The sequence below is a fragment of the Citrus clementina genome, unplaced genomic scaffold (assembly GCF_000493195.1).
Source record: "Citrus clementina cultivar Clemenules unplaced genomic scaffold, Citrus_clementina_v1.0 scaffold_3, whole genome shotgun sequence".
NCBI lineage: Eukaryota > Viridiplantae > Streptophyta > Magnoliopsida > Sapindales > Rutaceae > Citrus > Citrus x clementina.
Window position 1 is genome coordinate 41712851 of NW_006262339.1, and position 20394 is coordinate 41733244.

General features: G+C 36.2%; 3 protein-coding genes across 4 annotated transcripts; all 3 read left to right on the forward strand.

Annotated features, from left to right (window-relative positions):
* Positions 1-1170: 1170 nt before the first annotated feature.
* Positions 1171-3925, forward strand: LOC18047196 (F-box/FBD/LRR-repeat protein At5g53840). Its single transcript, XM_006443417.2, has 3 exons — positions 1171-2453; positions 2819-2989; positions 3446-3925. Exons 1-3 carry the CDS (start codon positions 1428-1430, stop codon positions 3767-3769), a joined length of 1521 nt encoding a protein of 506 aa, XP_006443480.1. The 5' UTR covers positions 1171-1427; the 3' UTR covers positions 3770-3925.
* A 1928-nt stretch (positions 3926-5853) lies between these two features.
* LOC18047197 lies at positions 5854-10705 on the forward strand. The gene is made up of 10 exons (XM_024187542.1): positions 5854-5921; positions 6922-7150; positions 7417-7551; positions 7779-7948; positions 8205-8338; positions 8426-8603; positions 8912-9464; positions 9753-9865; positions 10006-10249; positions 10435-10705. The coding sequence occupies exons 1-10, from the start codon at positions 5854-5856 to the stop codon at positions 10672-10674; spliced, it is 2064 nt and encodes a 687-aa protein (XP_024043310.1). The 3' UTR covers positions 10675-10705.
* A 529-nt stretch (positions 10706-11234) lies between these two features.
* LOC18047198 (protein RRP6-like 2) lies at positions 11235-19683 on the forward strand. Of its 2 annotated transcripts, XM_024188148.1 has the most exons (15): positions 11235-12067; positions 12351-12506; positions 13036-13194; positions 13281-13364; positions 13909-13988; positions 14068-14118; positions 15234-15342; positions 15742-15824; positions 16030-16075; positions 16410-16497; positions 16597-16766; positions 17436-17753; positions 17834-17929; positions 18473-18833; positions 18962-19052. In XM_024188148.1, the coding sequence occupies exons 1-15, from the start codon at positions 11459-11461 to the stop codon at positions 18964-18966; spliced, it is 2415 nt and encodes an 804-aa protein (XP_024043916.1). In that variant the 5' UTR covers positions 11235-11458; the 3' UTR covers positions 18967-19052. The 2 variants fall into 2 exon arrangements, with proteins under 2 accessions (XP_024043916.1, XP_006443482.1); XM_006443419.2 differs by having other exon boundaries at positions 18473-19683.
* The last annotated feature ends 711 nt before the right edge of the window (positions 19684-20394 follow it).

A 20394-nucleotide genomic window follows, 5' to 3' on the forward strand; every position in this document is an offset into this window, starting at 1 on the left:
ATTGGTATGATTTAAATTACGAACTTGCTACAATCTTTAATTAAACTGTCAAAAGTAATTTAAAAAATCTTTAATTAAACCGTCAAAAGTAATTTAAAAACTGACAGTAGATAGATTAGAGATAGGCTTGACAATTTAGCCCGACTCTATTTTTAGTCTGATTGATCCGATCCTAATTTTTAAGACTTTGGCCTGAATTTTTTGATTTCGGGTCGGGTTCGGGTCAAAATTTTAAGGCCCGAACAAATTTAGGGTCAGGGTCGGACTTAAAACCAACCCGACCCGACCCTATTTAAAAAAAAAAAAACTAACACACGCACACAACACATGACAGTTCACTCTCTCTAAATCGTAAATCACACACACAAAATACACTTACACAAATTCACAAAAACCCTAAGCCAGCCACCCAGCCTGCTGCCGTCCTATCAGCCAACATCGTGACCGTCCGCCGCACGCCAGCCAATCAGCCGTCGTCTCGTCGTCGCATGTCTCACCAATCAGCCATCGTGACCGTCTGCGACGCTGCGACATGAACTTGAACCAGCCGCCCTTTGTCGCCGTCCTGCCGCATCCGCCTGCCAGCCAACGATCAATGCACACAGTTGAATTGTGGGGTGGGAAATGGTTTCGATAGGGTCGGGCTCGACCCGACCCTAACTATAAAGAGGTAGGGCTTTTTTAGGGTCGGGTTTTAATTTTTTGTTGATCGGGTCGGGTCGGGTTTGGCCAAACCCGAGCCCGACCCGACGTTTTGCCATCCCTAATTAGAGATGAAGATTGGAGAGAGAGAAAAATATAATTTGAATGAGATAATAAAGAGAGAAGAAATTCTATAATACATCATAAGTAATATAACTCATTGATGTATGCATGATATATGTAATTAACCTTAATATAACTAACACTTGTATGGTGATATTTCAAAATAAATATACATATGTTATAAAATCATTTACTTATTGTATGACTGACATTTTATTTTTGATGTATTGTACAATTTCTCAGAAGAGAGTAGTATTTATTATCTCTAATTTTTTGAAATTCTAAATTTTGGAAGGATAATAGAAAGAGAAATTTTAAAAATTTTTCAACGTATAATGCCATGTATCTAATTATTATTAGTCGGTGTTCCACGTTAAAACGTAATATAGAACCTCTGGACCTTACTGTATAATGTACTGTAGAATTTCCTGATCACACACTTTCTCAGTTGCAAAAGAGGTGGGCATATGAGTTCCTTACGGGGATTTAGTGTGAATCCACGCAAAGCCCATATAGATTTTTCCGGTTAACCGCTATGGCATCCTAGTTTTAAACTCAGTACTAAATTTACAGATCCATTTAAACCCCCCAAATCAGTCTCTCACCGTCTCAAGTCTCAAACAAAAAACCTGACCGGAACCCAAACCGCCAAATCCGATTCGATGGTGGACTGTGCTAAAACCCCTAAAATTCCAAGACTGACATGCGGTAAAGGAGATGGTGATAGACTTAGCAATCTTCCGGAGCACATCATTTATCACATATTCTCGTTCATGGAAACAGTTGATGTTGTTAGAGCAAGCACTGTTTCGCGAAGATGGAGGTACTTGTGGCTTTCCGTTCCTTATTTGAACTTCGACTATCACACAATTTGGTCAGACCCGGAAAGTAGATGGTCTCGTAGGAAAATCAATGATAAGTTCAAAGATTTTGTCAACTGGGTAATATTTTCTCAAAATGGGTCTGTTAATATTCAAAGATTTCGTCTTTGCTGCTGGGATTATTTAGCAAGTTACGATAACGATAGAACGATTTACAGATGGGTTTCTGCTATGGCACGTCGAAACGTGCAAGTGCTTGATCTGGCTATAGCTTCACTATACCCATTTGAGTTTGACTTGCCACATAGTCTTGTAACTTGTGATTCATTGGTGGAACTGAAGTTGAGTTTGAGCTTTCATGTTCACCGATGTTTTTTAAAGCTGCCTACTGCTGCTGGTTTTATTGGGCTCAAGTCTCTTGATTTACAAAGTGTTGCGTTGGATGATAATTTGTTTCCTGAATTTATTTCAAATCTTCCCCTGCTTGAGAATTTGTGTATGTTGTCATGTGTTTTTCCTGAATTGAAGGTTCTTGACATTTCTTCCACTAATTTGAAGAATTTGGCTCTGGAATCCATTGTTGGCAATGATAATGCTGGCAATGATGATGCTGGCAATGATGATGCTGGCAACTACAAGCTTAAGATTGCTTGTCCAAATCTTGTGTCTTTTAATTATATAGCTTTAGCTCCATGGTTACCTCACTTTGCTTTTGAGAGCTTAAACTCCTTGCAAAATGCATTCATTGACCTGGATGATTATAACGAGGATGACATGGAGAACGAAAGATGTCATGTTTTATCTACAATCTTCAATGACTTTCGTGAAGTTAAAGTTTTGAAATTATCAGAAGCCATTCTTCTCGAGGTATGATTTCAAATACATTCATTGCACCAAATCATGATTCTGCCAGAACTTGTCTACACTTTTTTATTTTGACATTAGAAATGAAGCTTAAGTAAACTGAATCTACTTTCTTTGTTTGGTAAAATAAGAATTCTATTGATTATGGAACCTTCCTAAATGCTAATTTGTTCTTTAGACTGTGTATAAGTCATTGTGACATTGTATGAAGTCTCATTTATCTGAGTAATCAATTGTTATTGATGTCAAAGACTAGAACTCATTGGTGACTTGAGTTTATGTATATTATCGTTTGTTAGATTTTTTGTGTGATTATTGCACTTAACTTGACTAATGTATTCTCTTTCTTTTTGCCATTGTTCCTCCAGGTTCTTGATCCTGATCCTGCTCACGAAGAACCAGCATTTTTTTCCACTTCATTCAATAATTTGAAGTCCTTAATACTTTCTGCAGGTCCGGGTGTATGTCTCATGCCATCAATGCTTAGGTTGCTCAACTGCTCTCCAAATCTAGAAGCTCTTGCAATATATTCTCCTAAGGTAATCTTAACACCAAAAACTATTCCATTTGTTAGATACCGTCGCTTCTATCCATTTTTTTTAAAAATCATATCTCCCATTTATGTGCTAAAATTTTAATTTTGTTAAAGTGCAACTGGGCTTTGCTTAAATTATCGCAATAGAGTTGAAACCTGAAAGTATTTGTGATATATTATGTTTACCGCTTAGAGCTTAAAGTAAATGTTAATCTTGTGGCCTCTTGGTTGTTCCCATGCTATTGCTTGTTGAGCAGATGGTTGAATTTAGAGTCAATCAATCGGTTGTGTTCTTCTGAGGTTTGTGCAAGTTTTGTAAAAGAGCAAAGTTTAGTATTTGTTTAGTTTGTGAAAATGATATAGCTTTTTCTAATTCATCTTACTCTATTCTTTGCTTAAAAATGAATTCTCCTTTTGATTTGATTCCTTGACTGCATTTCGGTCTGTTTTCTCTTGGCAGCATCGGCGTGGATATAATGCTTATAGGAAAACACCGAACAAGGCTGCTATTTCATGTTTGACAAATCATCTCAAGACAGTTGAAATAAAACATTTTAGCGGTGATATGAATCAACTTGAAATTGTGAGGTTTCTTCTAAGGAATGGACATGTATTGCAGAGAATGAGTATTAGATGGGTGGCAGATGTTAAGAATCAAGGGAAGATTATCTCAAGGATAATGAAGTTTCGGAGATCATCTTCAAGTGTTGTGCTGAAATTCCTAGATCCTAAGCCAGCTGATGATTTTTCAGATTATTTATTTGATGATGAGCAAAAGAACTAAAATTATGTTTAAATTAAAAAAAAAAAAAGTGGTTTAAGTGTATGTTCGAATTAAATAGTCTTTTGGATTTGTAGAAACTGAAAGGAGTACAGTGCCAGTCACTGTGGCAGCCTTATGTTTTGTTTGAAAAAATTCGGAAGCTTCTAAATTGTTATATACCTCAATTCTGAAGTCGTTAGTATGTATATTATAAGCAATACATATGTTCCATTTGTCATATTTTATTTTGGCATTACGATTGTTTTGTCTTGATTAATATTGATTATAATTTGTTTAACATTTATCTGGCATATGTAGAATTATACTTTATCTGAGTAGATGACGCTGCTGCGTACATCTTCAGGACTCGGTCATAAACTGTTTATCTCTGCGTCTGTCTAGCATCCATCCACGTATGACCTGTCGGCTTTTTGCCCGCAAGCATACAGTTAGGGGTGGTAAAAATATCTGTCCGGTCTGGATTCGGTTCGCACCCGGATGTTTTATCCGGCCCGGTCTTGGGCATCATTTGATAAATTCGGAACCCGAGTTTTATTAAGAAAATATTATAAAATATATATTATTTTAAATATTTATATTTATTTGACTCATTTAGTACATATATATAAAGTTTTAGACACTTAAAGTTTATATTTTCATGTCAAATTTCATTAAAATAAATTTAAAACTTATAAAATTACCAAAAAATAAAAAATATATACATATATAATATTAAAAAATATAAAATCTGGGTACCCAAATTAAAACCCGGCACAATCCGACCCAGGCATCTATGCATCCGGGTCGGGTCCGGTCATTACGATACCCCGACCCAGCCCAGGGTTTTGCCATCCCTACATGCAGTGTATATGAATTGCAGTTCTTGTACGGACAACATGTCATCCATAAAACTCGAGTTATGTTCTTTTTAATCTTTAGTTTAGATTACATTTTGCAAAACTAATAAACGATAGAGCTCCTAGCAAGGTCAATAGTTAACTGCGAATCCAGAAGATCGGAATGCTATACCTTTCAAACATGCATTTCAAAGCCATCTGCGGAAATGGAAAACAAGCATTTCAAACTCGTTGTTAAAACAATGATAAAAGTAATTTTAATCCTAATTTTTAATTCCAGGCATGAAGCTAACTCATATACAAAGAGATATCAAGTAAGCAGAGGCGAAAGCTAAAAGCTTTGGTTACAGGGGTCGGTGTGAATAATGTATATATCGTTTAGACATATTTTTGAATATCTATTTTAATTTAGGGGATATTATATATATTTAAAAAAAATTAAAATTTTTACGGGAGCCATGGCTTACTATAGTCTCCATTAAGATTCACCCTCCCTACTTTTCGTACTTCATTAAAGTATAGGATAAATATTTACAATATTATAAATAGATTTTATAAAAGCAGTCCATATATGAAAGTCCTTCTGCACTCTGAATTAAATAAAAATAACGTGAGACTAACAATTTAAGAGTCTTTTTTGCAACGTATATCGTGCAGTGATGTACTCTATCGACGGAGGACTCTCTTCATATGCTTTTTATTTTTCCATGCCTGATTATAAATAGGATCACTCTATGTTACATTAAACGTAACGTACACACACTCACAACAACAGTAACAAGTCCCATCATTAGAACTGTTGCTGTGAGTGCGTGTATGTTACGTTTAACGTAACATATCACTAGCCTTATAAATAACATCACTTTTAAGGATTTTTACAAATTTTTATTACAACCGTAACTTTTGTCCTCATACAATAACGGTGTCCATTGTCCACATATAAAAAGTTCATCAATAAACATATAACCTAATTAAAATTCGTGACAAAATCCAAAGGAAAGAAAGCGTGGAGTAATATATATAACAAAGGCATTGAGCATACACCAGGTGTAATTTGCATTGCATGGCCACCCTTACGTGGCAGTTCCGCCGATTAACACATCTTTAAAAGTTAAAGCCCCCCTCTCTCCTTGTTAAGGGCGTTTCAACACAACACTCATCAATGCAAGCAAAGAGACAGTGAAGGAAAAATTAAGAAACCAATATTGTCACTTGGAAGAAAGAAACAATCATTACATATATAATACGATGGATACTAAGAACAACAGGAAGCATTTGTCCTGCATTGCCAACGACGTCGTTCACAGATGTGCACTGTACGTATCTCTCTCTCTCTCTCTCTCTCCTTTTCTTTTTCTCCCCGATCACTTTGTTTTCTTTATATATACGAATGTATGTAGAACGTAGTAGGTTTTGTATAAATATCTGTTGCACACATTATTTGATGTGCATTTAAATATAATTAATGGTAATTGAGATGACACACAAAGACAATGCAAAAAAAGAAAAAAAAAGAGAGAGTAAATTAATGAATTTGCCTTGATCCAGTTAATTTGTGTGCATTTAGCTGACTGTAAGGTGGTTTCGAGTGTGTTTTTGTTTGGCAACTTTTCACACAAAAGCACTTTTGGGAAGCACTTTATGTAATGTAAGTGCCTCTAAAAACTGTTTTATGTATTACTGCCAAATGCAGTGCAGAGGTTACAATGGGAGGGTCGGTTTTATACCTGTTCTTCGAGACTTAATTTCAATAGGAGATTGAAATATTTATGAGAATTATGTTGTTAGCAGACTTAATTCTTTTGGAGGAATTCATTCCATCGTAGACCACTCAATGAATTTGGTCGATTGAGATTATTTGAGTGCATGCTTCAAAACTGGAGCATTAATTCTTTGACATAAATGGGCTTTAACATAAGGCGCGTTCGCTTATTCCATTTATTCAAGAAGTTGGCACTCAATTTTTTATTACTAGCCTTTAGATGGCCAGCAGCCTTTTGTAGCCCTTTCTAGTTTCTACTAAAGTGGTTATGTGCAATAGTTCTATTCTGGGTTGCAAAATTATTGTGTCAGTAGAATCCACATACATTATGTACTTTTCTGTATTTAATTTCAAGAGGCTTAGTTATATCATAGTTTTAGGATTATAATAAGTCTGTCCGTTACCATGTTATTGGAATTTTTTTTTTTTTCTAAATTAGTTGGACACATTATTGGATTGGTCAATAAAGGAAAGCATTTGGCAAGTACTTGGTTTGATATTAACATATAGTTGCAGTAAAGCACATTAACTTGTGCATCCTGAAATTCTTGCAGGCAAGTAAAGGCTTCTGAGGATTCATTGGTGGAGGGGTTTGAAGCTGAATGGAAGCCTGAAATCGGACAGTATTCGAAGAAATTTGTGGAATATTGCAGCATAAAGGCTCTTACTAACATGTGCCAGAGCATAGAAGAAAAGATTAGTGATGGATCATTTAGTCGACTCACATTTGATATGATGCTTGCCTGGGAAATGCCTAGTGCCGCCGATGAGGAGTCTCATACTGTAAGCAATCATCATAATACTCATATCCTATATTTATTTCATGGTCCACCAAATCATTATGATATTATCCCAATTTTGGTGTGCCTATCTTCTCTTCAAGTTGCTTCTTCTATTTCTTTTTCATTATACATTCTCTGGTTCTCATCAGTTTTCGCTCCAATTAAAAGAAGCATGAATTCTTTCACTTATCTGCTGAATCTGTTCTAATGATTGGGCAATAGATTTTTATTCCTCTCTGTGGTTACTACTATTTTGATCTTGTGCAGGAGTGCATGGGAAAGGAGAATGAGGATAGAAAGGCTGTAAAAGTCACTTCAGATCATGATGAAATTCCTCTCTTCTATACAGACATCATGCCTCTTCTAGTAAGAGCGTCTCTTTCTGATCATTTGAGTGCTAATGTACCGACCAAGCATTAGCCTTCACTGAAACTCGTATATGATTTCATGAACATTGATTAATTGTTATTTTTGCTAACTACTCTATGAGATCTGATCAAATTAGATATATAAATGTTGCGATTGATCTTGGATTTGCTTTATATTTGGCCATCAATTATATTTTACTCTTCATTTTTATATTTGTTTGGTTTGATAATTTACCCTCTGGCCCATATATATGATGGTAGGTTAATAATGAACCGAGTGTTGGAGAAGATGCATTTGTATGGATGGGATCCTTAGTTCCTCTAGTTTCAGATGTTATTAATGGGAGATTTACATATGAAATTCTGACAGCGCCAACAGGAAACCGGCTCCATTCTCCAGCATATGATATATTTCTAAAGGAGATGGACAAGTAATTCTTCCAATTCTTCCATGCAGCAATTTTACCACTCAGAAACTTTAAGTGCCGTTTGGTTTTGTGACATGCAAATTATCATGGAACACTCAAAATGAGTTGTTCTTAACAATTTCTAGAATTTGCAAACTCACTAACCATATCTGAAAATGCAGAAGCATTATTACCACTTATTGATAACAATATCTCTGCTCGACTTGTTTGGGTGCTTTCAGCCGTTTTTCATTTTCTTTTGGAAATCTTGATTTCATAGATGCATAAAACATTTGCAAAAACAAGCAACTCCAAAGGGTGTTGAGCTGGCTGACGATGAATTTATACTGCATGTGGAGGGAACTGCAAGCACACAGAGAGTAGTGCGCCATATTGGGAAAACAAGTTGGCCTGGTATGTCTTTAGTTTGATGTCTTACATCTTTTTAACTGCTGTAGAAATTGTTACTTGGATTTTACTAATCATAATTGTTGTCTCTAGGTAGGCTCACACTGACAAATTATGCGCTCTACTTCGAGGCTTCGGGAGTAATAACATATGAAGATGCTCTAAAGATTGACCTCTCAAAAGATGCTGAACTATCTGTTAAACCAACTGCCACAGGTCCATGGGGTGCTCCGCTTTTTGACAAGGCAATTGTAGTCGAGTCCCCTGAACAGTAAGCATAGTTGCACTTATATGAAATTACTGGAGCTATTAGCATCGTTATTCTTATTTTAAAAATTGTTAAATGCTTGGTAGTTATCCCATAAGCTAGATTTTAAATGCATAACATACAAGGCAGACATCAGAAAGCATTCTGATTCGTTTATTAAAGTTTGTCTTTTATTAAGCTAAAGATATTAATGCTGCTAGATTTTTCTAATTTGGTTGTAGATATTGGTTAGTTACACTGTCAAATGAGCAAATCTCGTGGATATTTCATAGTGTGGTTATGCAATTGTTTTTTGCCCTTCACTTTTCTAGATCTGAGGGAATTGTCCTGGAGTTTCCAGAGATAACTAGCTCGACAAGGCGTGATCATTGGCTGGCCCTCACAAAGGAGATAATGTTAATGCACAAATTCCTGTCAAAATTCAAGGTGGAATGTCCAATACAAGCATGGGAGATGAATGCAAGGACAATACTTTGCATCATAAGACTCCATGCAGCAAGAGAAATGCTGAGGATATTGCCTCCAGATCCCACAAAATTCTTGATTTTTGCTTTGTATGATGAGTTGCCAAAGGGAGACTACGTGCTAGAAGAGCTTGCTGAGAGTCTGAAGAAAGTTAATTGTGGACATCCTTCCAGTGCTAGCTCAATTCTGAGATGTATGAACCTGTCAATTGCCGCAAGTGGAGAAGTAAAAGAAGGAAAAGAACTGGAGGAACATAAACATATAAGTGATGAAAGCTGTTCATCACTGGAAACTGCCATCAATCAATCTAAAGAGCAAGCAAAGGCAATTGAAATTGCTAAGTCTACCACTGAGGGCCTGAAAGATGAAGGGATCAGTGATAGTATCCTTGTTCTCTTGGTATGTTTTTACTTCCAAATTGTTGTTTATGCTGCTGATTTTATATTGACAGAATAAGTAATGACATCTCAACAAATCATGGTATTGAGAGCTTGTTTGACATTTATCAAACACAGCAAAGAAATTGAATTTTATGAAATTCCTATAGCACCCTATAATTTGTACCAAAAAATCTCTGCACCTTTGGCATGCTGTATGGTATGGAAGTATAGCTGTCTCAGAGAGGTTACTGTTATTTACTTTATTTGGTTTTGTAGTATTGATGTTAAGTTTGATTTAATAATGTAGGAGCTACTAAAGCCACTTAAAAGTGTTTTACCCTGGATTCGAGAAGTTGTTTCATGGGAAAAACCAGCAACCACCCTCACTGTGATTGCAACAACTCTACTAATAGTGTACAAGTAAGTCAGTGCTCCCTCGTAATTTTCTTATATACGGAAATTTTTTTGAAAGTGCATGTTGATCAAGAACCACTTCATTACTTGGCCTATTAATGTGTAAACTTTGCAAATGACTAGTAAACTATATAATGGCAATGTAGGGAGTGGGTAGGCCAGGCTATAGCTGCTTGTTTGCTCACCATCGTGGTGAAGATGCTTCAGGCAAGAAAAAAAAGGTTGACAGACAAATGCAATGAGATAGTAGTATGCACTGCTTCAGATCAGAGCACCGTGGAGAGCATTGTGTCGGCTCAATACAGTTTGATAACTATTCATGAGATGTTGCAGGCAGCAAACATTATGATTTTGAAGATATGGTCGATATTAATTTCAAAGGCCCGCAAGGTACTCATTTTGATAACCTATGCTTTCAGCTTAGCAATTAAATATCGTTTTCAATCAATATTGCTTATTCGTCGTTAGCTGAAGTTCGTTTACCTACTACATTTGTTGGATGTCTTCAATTATTGAGGAGTCTTAGTTGCATTTCCAAATTGTTCTAAATCCTCGTTTCATTTAATGGGTTGCAGCATGCGGACACGGTTATGGTGGCATTGACTGGGTTAGCAATAGTATTAGCAGTTGTTCCATTCAAGTATATTGTCATGGGAGGTGTGCTGTACGGCTTCATTATGAACTCGAAGCCAATGAAGTACCTGGGAAACAACTCAAACGACCAAAGCGGCAACAGACGTCTAAAAGAATGGTGGGAGTCAATCCCTATTATTCCTGTTCGCGTCGTGGACAAGCTTCCTGAGTGCCCAAAATAATGTGTCGGCTCCTGCACAATCACAGTTGCCTAAATCCTCTGTTTCTGAACTTTTGTTATCAACTTACTGCACGATATACACTTCTGAGTTTGCTTTTGCCATCAGAGTAGAACTGTATCTGAAACACAGCATACACTTAAATGCTCATTACAAATTTGGAGAAAAGCACAAGTAGAAAAGGATTGAAGACATTCAGTAACGTTGAAATTCTGCATTTTCTTTAATTTTTGTTATGAACAAGTTTCTTAATTATTTGTTCTCTTGATGTAAAATAGCATATTGCTGGGAGTAATGAAGATGTGACTGTGCTTTTCCTATTAGCATGTTAATAAAAGCAAAATGGAAAATTATTAGTTACGTCCTCTCGTTTTGCGGCTTATTGAGCTAACAAGTAACTTCTTCATTACTAGCGTGCAAGTTTGCAACTAGTGAATCTCAAATATAACTCTACCCAATGGATGGATGTACGATGGATGTACCTACCCAATCATTTATTTCTCATTAAATCTGTTAAAACAGAAAAAGTCCCGACGTCATATTCTTCGCGCCTTTTAAAAAACGACACGTGTCGTATCCCACTACTCGCGTGCTGGAAACTTTAACCCACTCTGACTGCGTGACAGCAGATCATTCCCAATTCATTTCAGTTTCACTGTCACTTTCACTCCTCCTCAGGCGCCTTCCGACAAACAGGAAGAATGCAAACTTGAAAACCCCCAAAAACCCTAACGTTCCCCCGGAGACCCTAACCCACCATAAACCCTGGCTCTTAATCCTAGCCACTATGAGCGACCAAGACGAGCAATCGCGAGCTCAGAAAGCCGCCCAGTTAACAAGTCCGCTCTCATCCTCTCTCTCGAACCTTTCTTCTTCTTCAAGAAGCATCCCCTCTAATCAAGATTTCCATTTCTTCTACAATTTCCCTGAATTCAATCAACCCGTCCAAGAAATCGCGAACCAATCGCAGCTCCTCCTACAATCCATCGGCTCATCGGAGATTTTTAACCAACCGATCAATTTTCCTGATGAGGTTGACATCTCGGACGCCTACGACTGGCTTGTCGACGTAAACGACAACGTTTTCGAGCGTATGGATGTTTCTTTCGACGAATTTAGTAAAGTAAGAGGGGAAAATGGGGAAGGAGATGGAAATGAAGGTGGCTTTCAGTTGGTTTATGGGAAGAACAAGAAGAAGGGCGACATTGTGGGTGGCTCTGCCCCGGCCAGTGTGAAAGTGAAGGACAGGAAAGAGAAAAGCAAGGTGCCGTTTCATATATCGACTATAACAAAACCGCAAGAGGAGTACAAGATAGTTGTGAACAATGCGAACCAGCCGTTTCAGCATGTTTGGTTGCAGAAGATTGAGGACAGTGGACGGTTTATCCATCCTCTTGTAAGTTTGTTATTTTTTGAATATTTTGATATTGGATTTGACTTACTGGGTTTGTTAAATTTGTAATCTGAAAATAGTACCTTTCTTAGGGACTTTTTAGTGATCAATTATTTCTTTCATTTTCTTTTTGGGTGGTTTGTGGTATATGTTTACGCTTATCTTGTTTGGAATTTGTGTGCAATTCTTATTATTCATGCGAGAATTTTAACACTATCATGTGGTTCATGCTTGCCAAAAATATACCAAAACACTTTTGCTTATTGCTATTGCTTTATTTGTACAGGACAATCTTTCTGTTTTGGATTTTGTTGATAAAGATATAGGGGATGTGGAACCTGTAAAACCTCCCTCGTTGGAGCAGACACCATTCAAGCTTGTGGAAGAAGTTAAAGATTTAAAGGAGCTAGCTGCTAAATTGAAGAGCGTAGATGAGTTTGCGGTAAAGTCTGACTTCTGTGATTATGTTTTATTGATAAATAATGCCGTGGTTCAGCCTTACTGCAGTAGTTTCTTTTTTTCAGCCTTTTGATTTCTCTTTTCTGATGGGGCATTTCATATACAGAACTGAACACTGTCCTATGTAGAGGATATAGTGTAGTTAAGGCACATGTCACCGATGTCAGCTACTTCAAAATTATATAGTGCTGGATGTGGTTTAAGCCAATAAGACAAGAAAGGGGTGTGGCCGCCTATGAAGATACATACAAATATGTTAATATTCGAAACATATACAAAGAAATGTGCCTGTAATAGTTTTCCTGTCTACGTAAAGTAGTAAACCAGCTGTCTATTTAATCTTGATACAAGTTTTGCATGTTTAAAAAATTATCTTTCATCTTTAACAGTGAGTCCATTTTTAGCTGTAATCCTTTTCTCAAGCATGACTTGGTTTTGCTTTCGTTTTCATCTCAACAGTAAACCTGTTTGCAACTAGAAAACATTGTAATTTTTTTGTAACTTTTCTCTAGGTCGACTTGGAACATAATCAATATCGATCTTTCCTAGGATTGACTTGCCTGATGCAAATTTCCACCAGAACCGAAGATTTTGTGGTAGATACGTTAAAGCTTCGCGTTCAAGTTGGGCCATATCTTAGGGAAGTTTTTAAAGATCCTACCAAGAAAAAGGTTGGTCCCTTCAACATGCTCTCGCGTAGCTTTGTGATAAATCTTATTTTTTCCCCCCCAAATTATGTTAACTTTTACTTTACTAGGTGATGCATGGAGCAGATCGAGATATTGTGTGGCTTCAACGGGACTTTGGCATATATTTGTGCAATATGTTTGACACAGGACAGGTTTTATCCCTTGAAACTCTCTTTGAAATTTGAGACTTTATTGATGATCTTGTCTGGTTTTTTGTACAATGGTTAAATTTATCTTATCTTATCTGCTTTTTTGTGGTCTAATTTATGAGTGTTGATGCAAGCCTTTATTCTACTAAATTAGTTAAATTGAGTTATCTTTTGATACTGTATTTTCAATTTTGTAATTCATCTTATGTGTTTGAGTCAAGGTTTGGCTTCAAAAAGCCTTGTCAGTTACATGTCATCTCTCCCTTAATTTTTTCAAAGTAGCTTCGCTTGTCATTTGAACTATTTGTATCATTATTTTCAATTTTGATGTGGAACTTCCCCCATTTATTAATGTTCTTTTGGTTGTTTTTGTGTAATGCTCTTTTGTAAATTTTACCGTGGCATTTATTTTGTTTTGCATTTCAAATAATAGTGAGAATTGCTTTTTTCAGTCCTAAGTTTATTGGTTTATTGTAAATATACTGTATATTTATTTTGGTTTGCATTGGGAGATGATCGTGGGAATTTGTTTCTGTCTTTTCATAAGGCCTCAAGAGTCTTGAAATTGGAGAGAAATAGTTTGGAGTATCTTCTACATCACTTTTGTGGAGTTAATGCCAACAAAGAGTGAGTCCTTTTGTAAAGTACCTGATCTGTTTCTCCTTATAGTTTCCGCCCTTCATCATCCTAAGTCAACTCATTGCAGATACCAGAACGCAGATTGGAGAGTACGTCCTCTTCCCGACGAGATGCTGAGGTACCTTTGGTTCTCTTTTTATCTTCTTTGTAACCTACTTTTCTAATGAGTTCTCCAAAAAAAAAAAAATTATGATCTGTTTGGCATGAAAATAATTACTACTATTTTAAAGTTCTTGTATTCTTTGGAAAAGCAGAAATCATATATCATCATTTAAGTGTTTGGGGTTTCATCTTTGCCTGTATTTTTGTAGAAACTAATAATATTTTTTTTTCTGTGGCTTAGGATTTGAATTGTGGGAATATCTATGTTGGAAATTAATAATGAGTGCACATTGACTCTTGATAGTGGACAAATATTTGGACAGCCAGGAAGGGGAAGGCCAACAAAAGTTTTGGGTTTTTATAAGTTGAAGTTATGAATGGTTTTATAATTAATTAGGTATAGGTTTCCTCATTTGGGTATTTCTGGGAGATCTGGGTTATAAGATTGAGATATTCCAGCCTGTATAGATAATTGTAGGGTTGCCTGTGTTTGTGATATTCCAGCGCGTTTATTATTACTACTTCTTATATATATAAAATTTTAGACTCTTTCCATGTCTAACAAGAAGTTTTCATGATATCACTTGGATCCTACTCATGCAGACTTGTAAGGCATCCTTAGGTGCGGTTATGTGATCTGGTTTTTATAAATATTTTTAAATTTTTTGTCAGAGACAATGCCTGTAGTGACAATGTACTGACTTATCTTTTGGTTATTACCAAGCTGAATCAGGTTGCCTGTGGTTTATGACCATACCATTTGGTCTTATAAAATGTTCTTCCCTTCACCTCATGTTCTCATACTTTAAAGCATGAATAATATCTAAGGGCCTGAGATTATTTCATTAATTTTTCCCAAGTCTAGATCCTTCCCAGAGAAATGGATGGATTACCCACACACTCACCAGTAACATGTCGTACTTTATGACGGTTTTGCATTACTGCTGTATGTCATTTAATTTGCCCTTTTGAGGATTCTTTATTTTCTCTGGGCTGATGTTACTTTGTGGTGCTTTTTTTTCCTATTTAGTCAAAATATATATTCATCATAGAGTTTCTCTGTTAGAATTTTCTTAGCTTTGAGGATTCGTTAGTGGCATATCATCCAATTGATTATACTTGTGATGACAGATACGCTAGAGAAGATACACACTATCTGTTGTATATATATGATATAATGAAAATCAAGTTGTCCTCAATGCCCAAGGAGTCTGAGAATTCTGATACTCCCCTGACAGAGGTATGATTTTTGCTTAACTGTTGGTGTTGTTTTGTAAAACTGTTGGGCATCTCTATGATTATAGAGAATCCATTTTTAAATGCTTTTTTCAGATCTTGTTGTGCCATGTATGACAGACCATTGCGTCTGGAGATTGGCATGGAGCTTAATAATTACAATGTTAAAAATAGAACATAAAATATTGGGAAGTATCTATCATGACTAATTCTTCAACTGTTTAAGGAAGATAGTTTAAATCCGAATATCCTTTTTTGGATTGTGGACTAAAGAAAATTGTCAACTCTTGATTTCTCTTCCCAAGGATGAAGACGTATCAGTCTGTTGGCAAACACATTTTTTGAATTTTACTTTAGTTATCTATAATTTTACCATATTGAGCAAACATTTTGTTGCAAACAGGTCTACAAGCGCAGTTATGACGTATGCAGGCAGCTGTATGAGAAGGAGCTTCTGTCAGAAAATTCTTATCTCCACATTTATGGGTTTGTCTTTGTCCCTATTCATCTCAGTTTAAGTTTTCATTTAGTGGCCTCGCCTGTTTAAAATCTTCTCTCATACAGTTTTTGTTTGTTTCATTCTTTACTTAGCATTACTTCTCTTGTTTAATTTTAGTTCTATTTTGGACTTCGTATTTATGTGATTTGACAGAACTTAATCAGTGGAGCTTATTTCTCTATGTTGAAATAGGTTGCAGGGGGCTGGTCTCAATGCTCAGCAGCTTGCTGTTGTTGCGGTATGTCAGTTCTTCATGTGTTTTTCAAACTTTGCCACTTTTCTATCTGGATATTATATGCATGAGGATGCTACTGAAAATGTATTATCCGCATGTTTTGTTTACTAGTTGCATCTTCAAATGAAACAAAGTCTTGACCCAGAAGAATCCGTAACGCACCAATAGTCACTAATAGGATTGTCTTGAGAAATTTACTTCTAAATTTTTGAGTGGATGATAGAAGGGTGGATTTTAAGTAGCTGACACATCATTGCCAACTGCTGATAGAGTCTGTTGCATACTTGAGTATTCTTGCTAGTTCTGGCCCCATTGATCCCACTTCAATGATTTGCAGGGTCTTTGTGAATGGCGAGATGTTATTGCTCGTGCAGATGATGAAAGTACTGGCTATGTATTGCCAAACAGAACTCTGATTGAAATTGGTAGAAACCTGTCTGAATTTCCTCCAACTCTCTCTTCTATATGTATATAATCCATTTGGTGAGTTATGAGTTAATCATATTTTCCTTTTGTGGTAAAAGCCAAACAGTTGCCTACTACTGCTGCCAAGTTACGTCGATTGTTGAAATCAAAGCACTCATATATTGAACGCTATATGGGTCCGGTACTTAGCATCATAAAAAATTCTATGCAAAATGCTGCTAATTTTGAAGTCATTGCTCAAAAATTGAAAGAGGAACGTATGGAAGTGGTAAGACCTGCATGCTCATGTTTGATTGTTTTGTTATATCAGTGATCCAAATTGATTATTTTTCTTTGAGAATTTGATGTTAATGCCTTCAATGGATTGCCAACATACATTGATTTTCTTTTTCTTTTCCTTGGATTTCGTTAGAATCAGACCAACCATCTTTTAAACGAGGATGATGGTCCAAAACCTTAAGGTCTACTACGATGAATTGCTACTTTTTGTGCAAGTTCTTGTAATTCACTCAGCTGGTTGTCTTCGGCAAATGAAAGGAAAAAGGAAATTCATCCAATCCAGTTCTATTGAAGAAAAAGAATCCTAGTTGATCTTACAAAATTAAGCTTTCATAATTTGTTAACCCATGGAATGTGATTAAAACTCATGGACAAAGGATGTTCCAGTTGAGAAAGGGATTTGAGTGATTTTTAGCAATTATCAGTGATGTCTTCATTAGAAGTAAGTTTATGGTTTATAGCAGTAAATGCTCAATAATTAGGTACTCCTTGTATATTGGCTGACCGGGTCCCATGTTTGTAGTAGGTTTTGTGAGCTACAGAGGATTAACTTCAGTCAGTTTTCCATGTTATGGCTGTTAAGAGCTATGTCACCATTTTTCTTTGTTTACATCAAACTAATCTTTTTTTTTCCCCCCATTTTTCCTTATTTGTGTAGGCATCAGAAGAAACTGAAGTTTTAGTTCTTGATACTTCCTCAAACTTGAAAATTCCGAATGTTGGAAGGGAGAGTGTTGATGGTGTTGATGCATTAGTTGGTACCACGATGCCTCACCCACCAGCTTACACCCAGCTGAAACAAGAGCCTCCAAAGGTTGGAAGCAGTGTCGCAGAACTTGACAGAAATGGACTAGGGTCTTTTGCGCATCCTGGAGAAGCAATTGCTTCAGAAAATAAAGAAGCTACTCATATTTCAACACTTTCCAGCTCTGGTCAAAGTAGAGACTTGAATGCTTGCAAGTCACCTTCACCAAGGGTTGTGAATTTGATGCCTTAATGTGGATTTTTTTTTTTTTTGGTTAAGAGGTTTAGCATTCAATTTCTTTTTCTTTATAGGTTACTGAAGCTGCTGTTCAGGCTCTAAAGAAGCCGAACCGTGGTTTTGGAGCACTGCTGGGTAACCCAAAGAGAAAGTTTGATGGCGAGAAAAAGGTGAGTTAATCATTTGCTAGTAATGGTTGTTAAACATCTGCTATGTCATTGTCACATAGCAAAATAACTATTTCTGAGGCCTGCCAGTCACCCAGTTTGTGCATGTGTGGTTGGGAAGAAGGCAACAAAGGAAGAATATAGTTAAACATTTGCTATGTTATTCTTACATAGCAAAATAACTACTACTGAGGCCTGCCAGTCAGCCAGTCTCTGCATGTTGGTTGCAAAGAAGGCAACAAAAGAAGAATGTTTTTTTTTTTTGAATCTTCATTCCATGATTCACTTTCTTTTCAATTTTTCTTGTCAACTAGCATGTACATTTGCCTTCTTGTTGCCTTTTTCGTTGCGTGAGTCATTATGAATTATGATTTATATTATACGGAAATTGTGAGTGGGCAACTGTTGGGCTATAATCAAACATGCAAAATTTCGGGTCCCATGACTAAGCGCTGCTATCATCTGGATTTGTGTGTTGTTGCATTTTATATTTGGTTAACACCCTTCTTATTATCCTCCTTTTGATTGTTTGTTTGTCTTAATTAGGACAAGGAAGCTATGAAACTAGAGCAGATTAAATCCTCAGTCAATCTTCCATTCCACTCAATTTTTGCAAGAGATGAACAGTTAAAACCAGTTGATGTGATGAAGTCTGAACCAAATAAGCCTGACATTCCATTTCCTTCATCTTTTGGTAGTGGGCAACAAACGAAACCAATCATAGAGGAATCCAATAGAGTTACAGTAGTTTCCCAATCAGAAGAACCCGCTCCGGCTGCTAGGTCTGATACAGAAGATATTATTACGTTGGAAGATGATATAGATGAAGAGGAACAAAACCTTGGTAATTTGGAAACTGCAAGTGCGCCCGGAGAGGACGGTTCTGCAGGGTCTGCTTTGGAAATGGGTAAACAAGATGAGACCATGTCTCTCTCTGATTTATCAACTAGTTTCCAGGAGTGCTTCCACTCTGCTAACAACAATAGAAAACCTGGAAAGCCTGAGAGATCTGAAGAACCTAGTGGTTTTTTGCAGCTTAAGCCGTTTGACTTCGAAGCAGCTAGGAAACAGATCGAGTTTGGAGAAGATGCCAAAGAAAAATCAGCTGGGGTTGATGGAAACAAAAGAAAACCAGTGAACTCTGGAGATAAGAAAAAAGTTTCAGCTGTAGATCAAGCTCAAAAAGATGATGGAACAAAAGAACTGTCACAAGGTAGACGACGTTCTGCTTTTCCTGCAACTGGAAATCGAAGTGCAACATTTCGCTGAGTCTCTGGTATCAATCATGCTGCTCTGTGTAGCAGAAATTAGTTGAATTTTGGATTTTCACAATCATGTTCTTGATTTAAATGGAAATTAATGCTGGTGGACAAATTCGCAATGGTTGTACGTATATTTCCATTGCTTGAGGTCTTGTCTGATACAGCATGAGCTAACCTGATCATCTTTTGATATTCAGTAACAGGAGAGATGTATGGTCTGCAGGAGCCAATGATGGGCAAGTGATACCTGAGGCCGGTGTCTATTTGAAGGTAAAATGGGCGATGGTTCTAGGTTTCATATTAGGTTTTTGATAGTCTTGAGTAATTGCCCTACTATCTTCATATTTAAAAAACAGGATGGTTTCAAACCAAAGTGCGGTTTGTAATCAAAAGCATTTGATCTTTTTGTTTTTGTAACTTTACGGGTTTTATTTTTAGAAAAATGGTTCTGTACTATGGTTTATTTCTGCCTTATTTGATATTGTGGTCATCTTAGGCTTTATTTAGTGTAATTTTTCAGTTATATGTTCGTTTGGGAAGAGGAAATGAAGTTAATTTTATTTCACACTTGCATAAGAAAAAATTGTAATGTTTATATTATTTTTGTTAAAATTATTATTTAAAAATTATATTTGATATCTATTAATAATTTTTATTATAATTATAATTTTCTTTTTCCTCCATCATCTCAATTGCTTATAACTGCTGTTGAGGATGGTTGGTGCGATGTTAATAATTTGTAAAGGGCTTAGTAACATCTGGTTCCGTGATGTCGGCCAAACCATATCGAAGGGCTTAATTTGACGGTCATCGGGGCCTCCTGCCCAGCTGCCCTCCTTTACGGATTCCGCTTCCGCAAATTATTTTATATAAACTGTTGTTACATGATAGTGGTGGCCGGATGAAAATACTACATGACCATATAATGCTTTCGGTGCAATGAGTGAAAAAGAGAAATTTTTATGTATTCTCGGATTGAAGGAGAAATTTTAAGATTAAGATTGTGGAGTGGTAGCAGGAGTAAATTATTTACTTACATCACTATGAGAGTGTGGAACGAAAATTAGAAATTATGTATTTTCTTTGTCTTAGATTGAGAGTGAATCATTTTAAATTATAATTTTATCCTTATTTAAAGAATTGTAGTTTTTAATTATAAAGTAAATAAAAAAATATATTTGCACAATAAATTATTTATTTTGTTAT

Coding starts and splice junctions, on each gene's coding strand:
- LOC18047196 (XM_006443417.2), top strand. CDS start 1,428: ATGGTGGACTGTGCTAAAACCCCTAAAATTCCAAGACTGACATGCGGT. Junction 2,454..2,818: donor CAGAAGCCATTCTTCTCGAG/GTATGATTTCAA, acceptor TTGTTCCTCCAG/GTTCTTGATCCTGATCCTGC. Junction 2,990..3,445: donor TTGCAATATATTCTCCTAAG/GTAATCTTAACA, acceptor TTCTCTTGGCAG/CATCGGCGTGGATATAATGC.
- LOC18047197 (XM_024187542.1), top strand. CDS start 5,854: ATGGATACTAAGAACAACAGGAAGCATTTGTCCTGCATTGCCAACGAC. Junction 8,604..8,911: donor GTAGTCGAGTCCCCTGAACA/GTAAGCATAGTT, acceptor TCACTTTTCTAG/ATCTGAGGGAATTGTCCTGG. Junction 9,866..10,005: donor ACTCTACTAATAGTGTACAA/GTAAGTCAGTGC, acceptor ATGGCAATGTAG/GGAGTGGGTAGGCCAGGCTA.
- LOC18047198 (XM_006443419.2), top strand. CDS start 11,459: ATGAGCGACCAAGACGAGCAATCGCGAGCTCAGAAAGCCGCCCAGTTA. Junction 15,825..16,029: donor TCTTATCTCCACATTTATGG/GTTTGTCTTTGT, acceptor ATGTTGAAATAG/GTTGCAGGGGGCTGGTCTCA. Junction 16,076..16,409: donor AGCAGCTTGCTGTTGTTGCG/GTATGTCAGTTC, acceptor AATGATTTGCAG/GGTCTTTGTGAATGGCGAGA.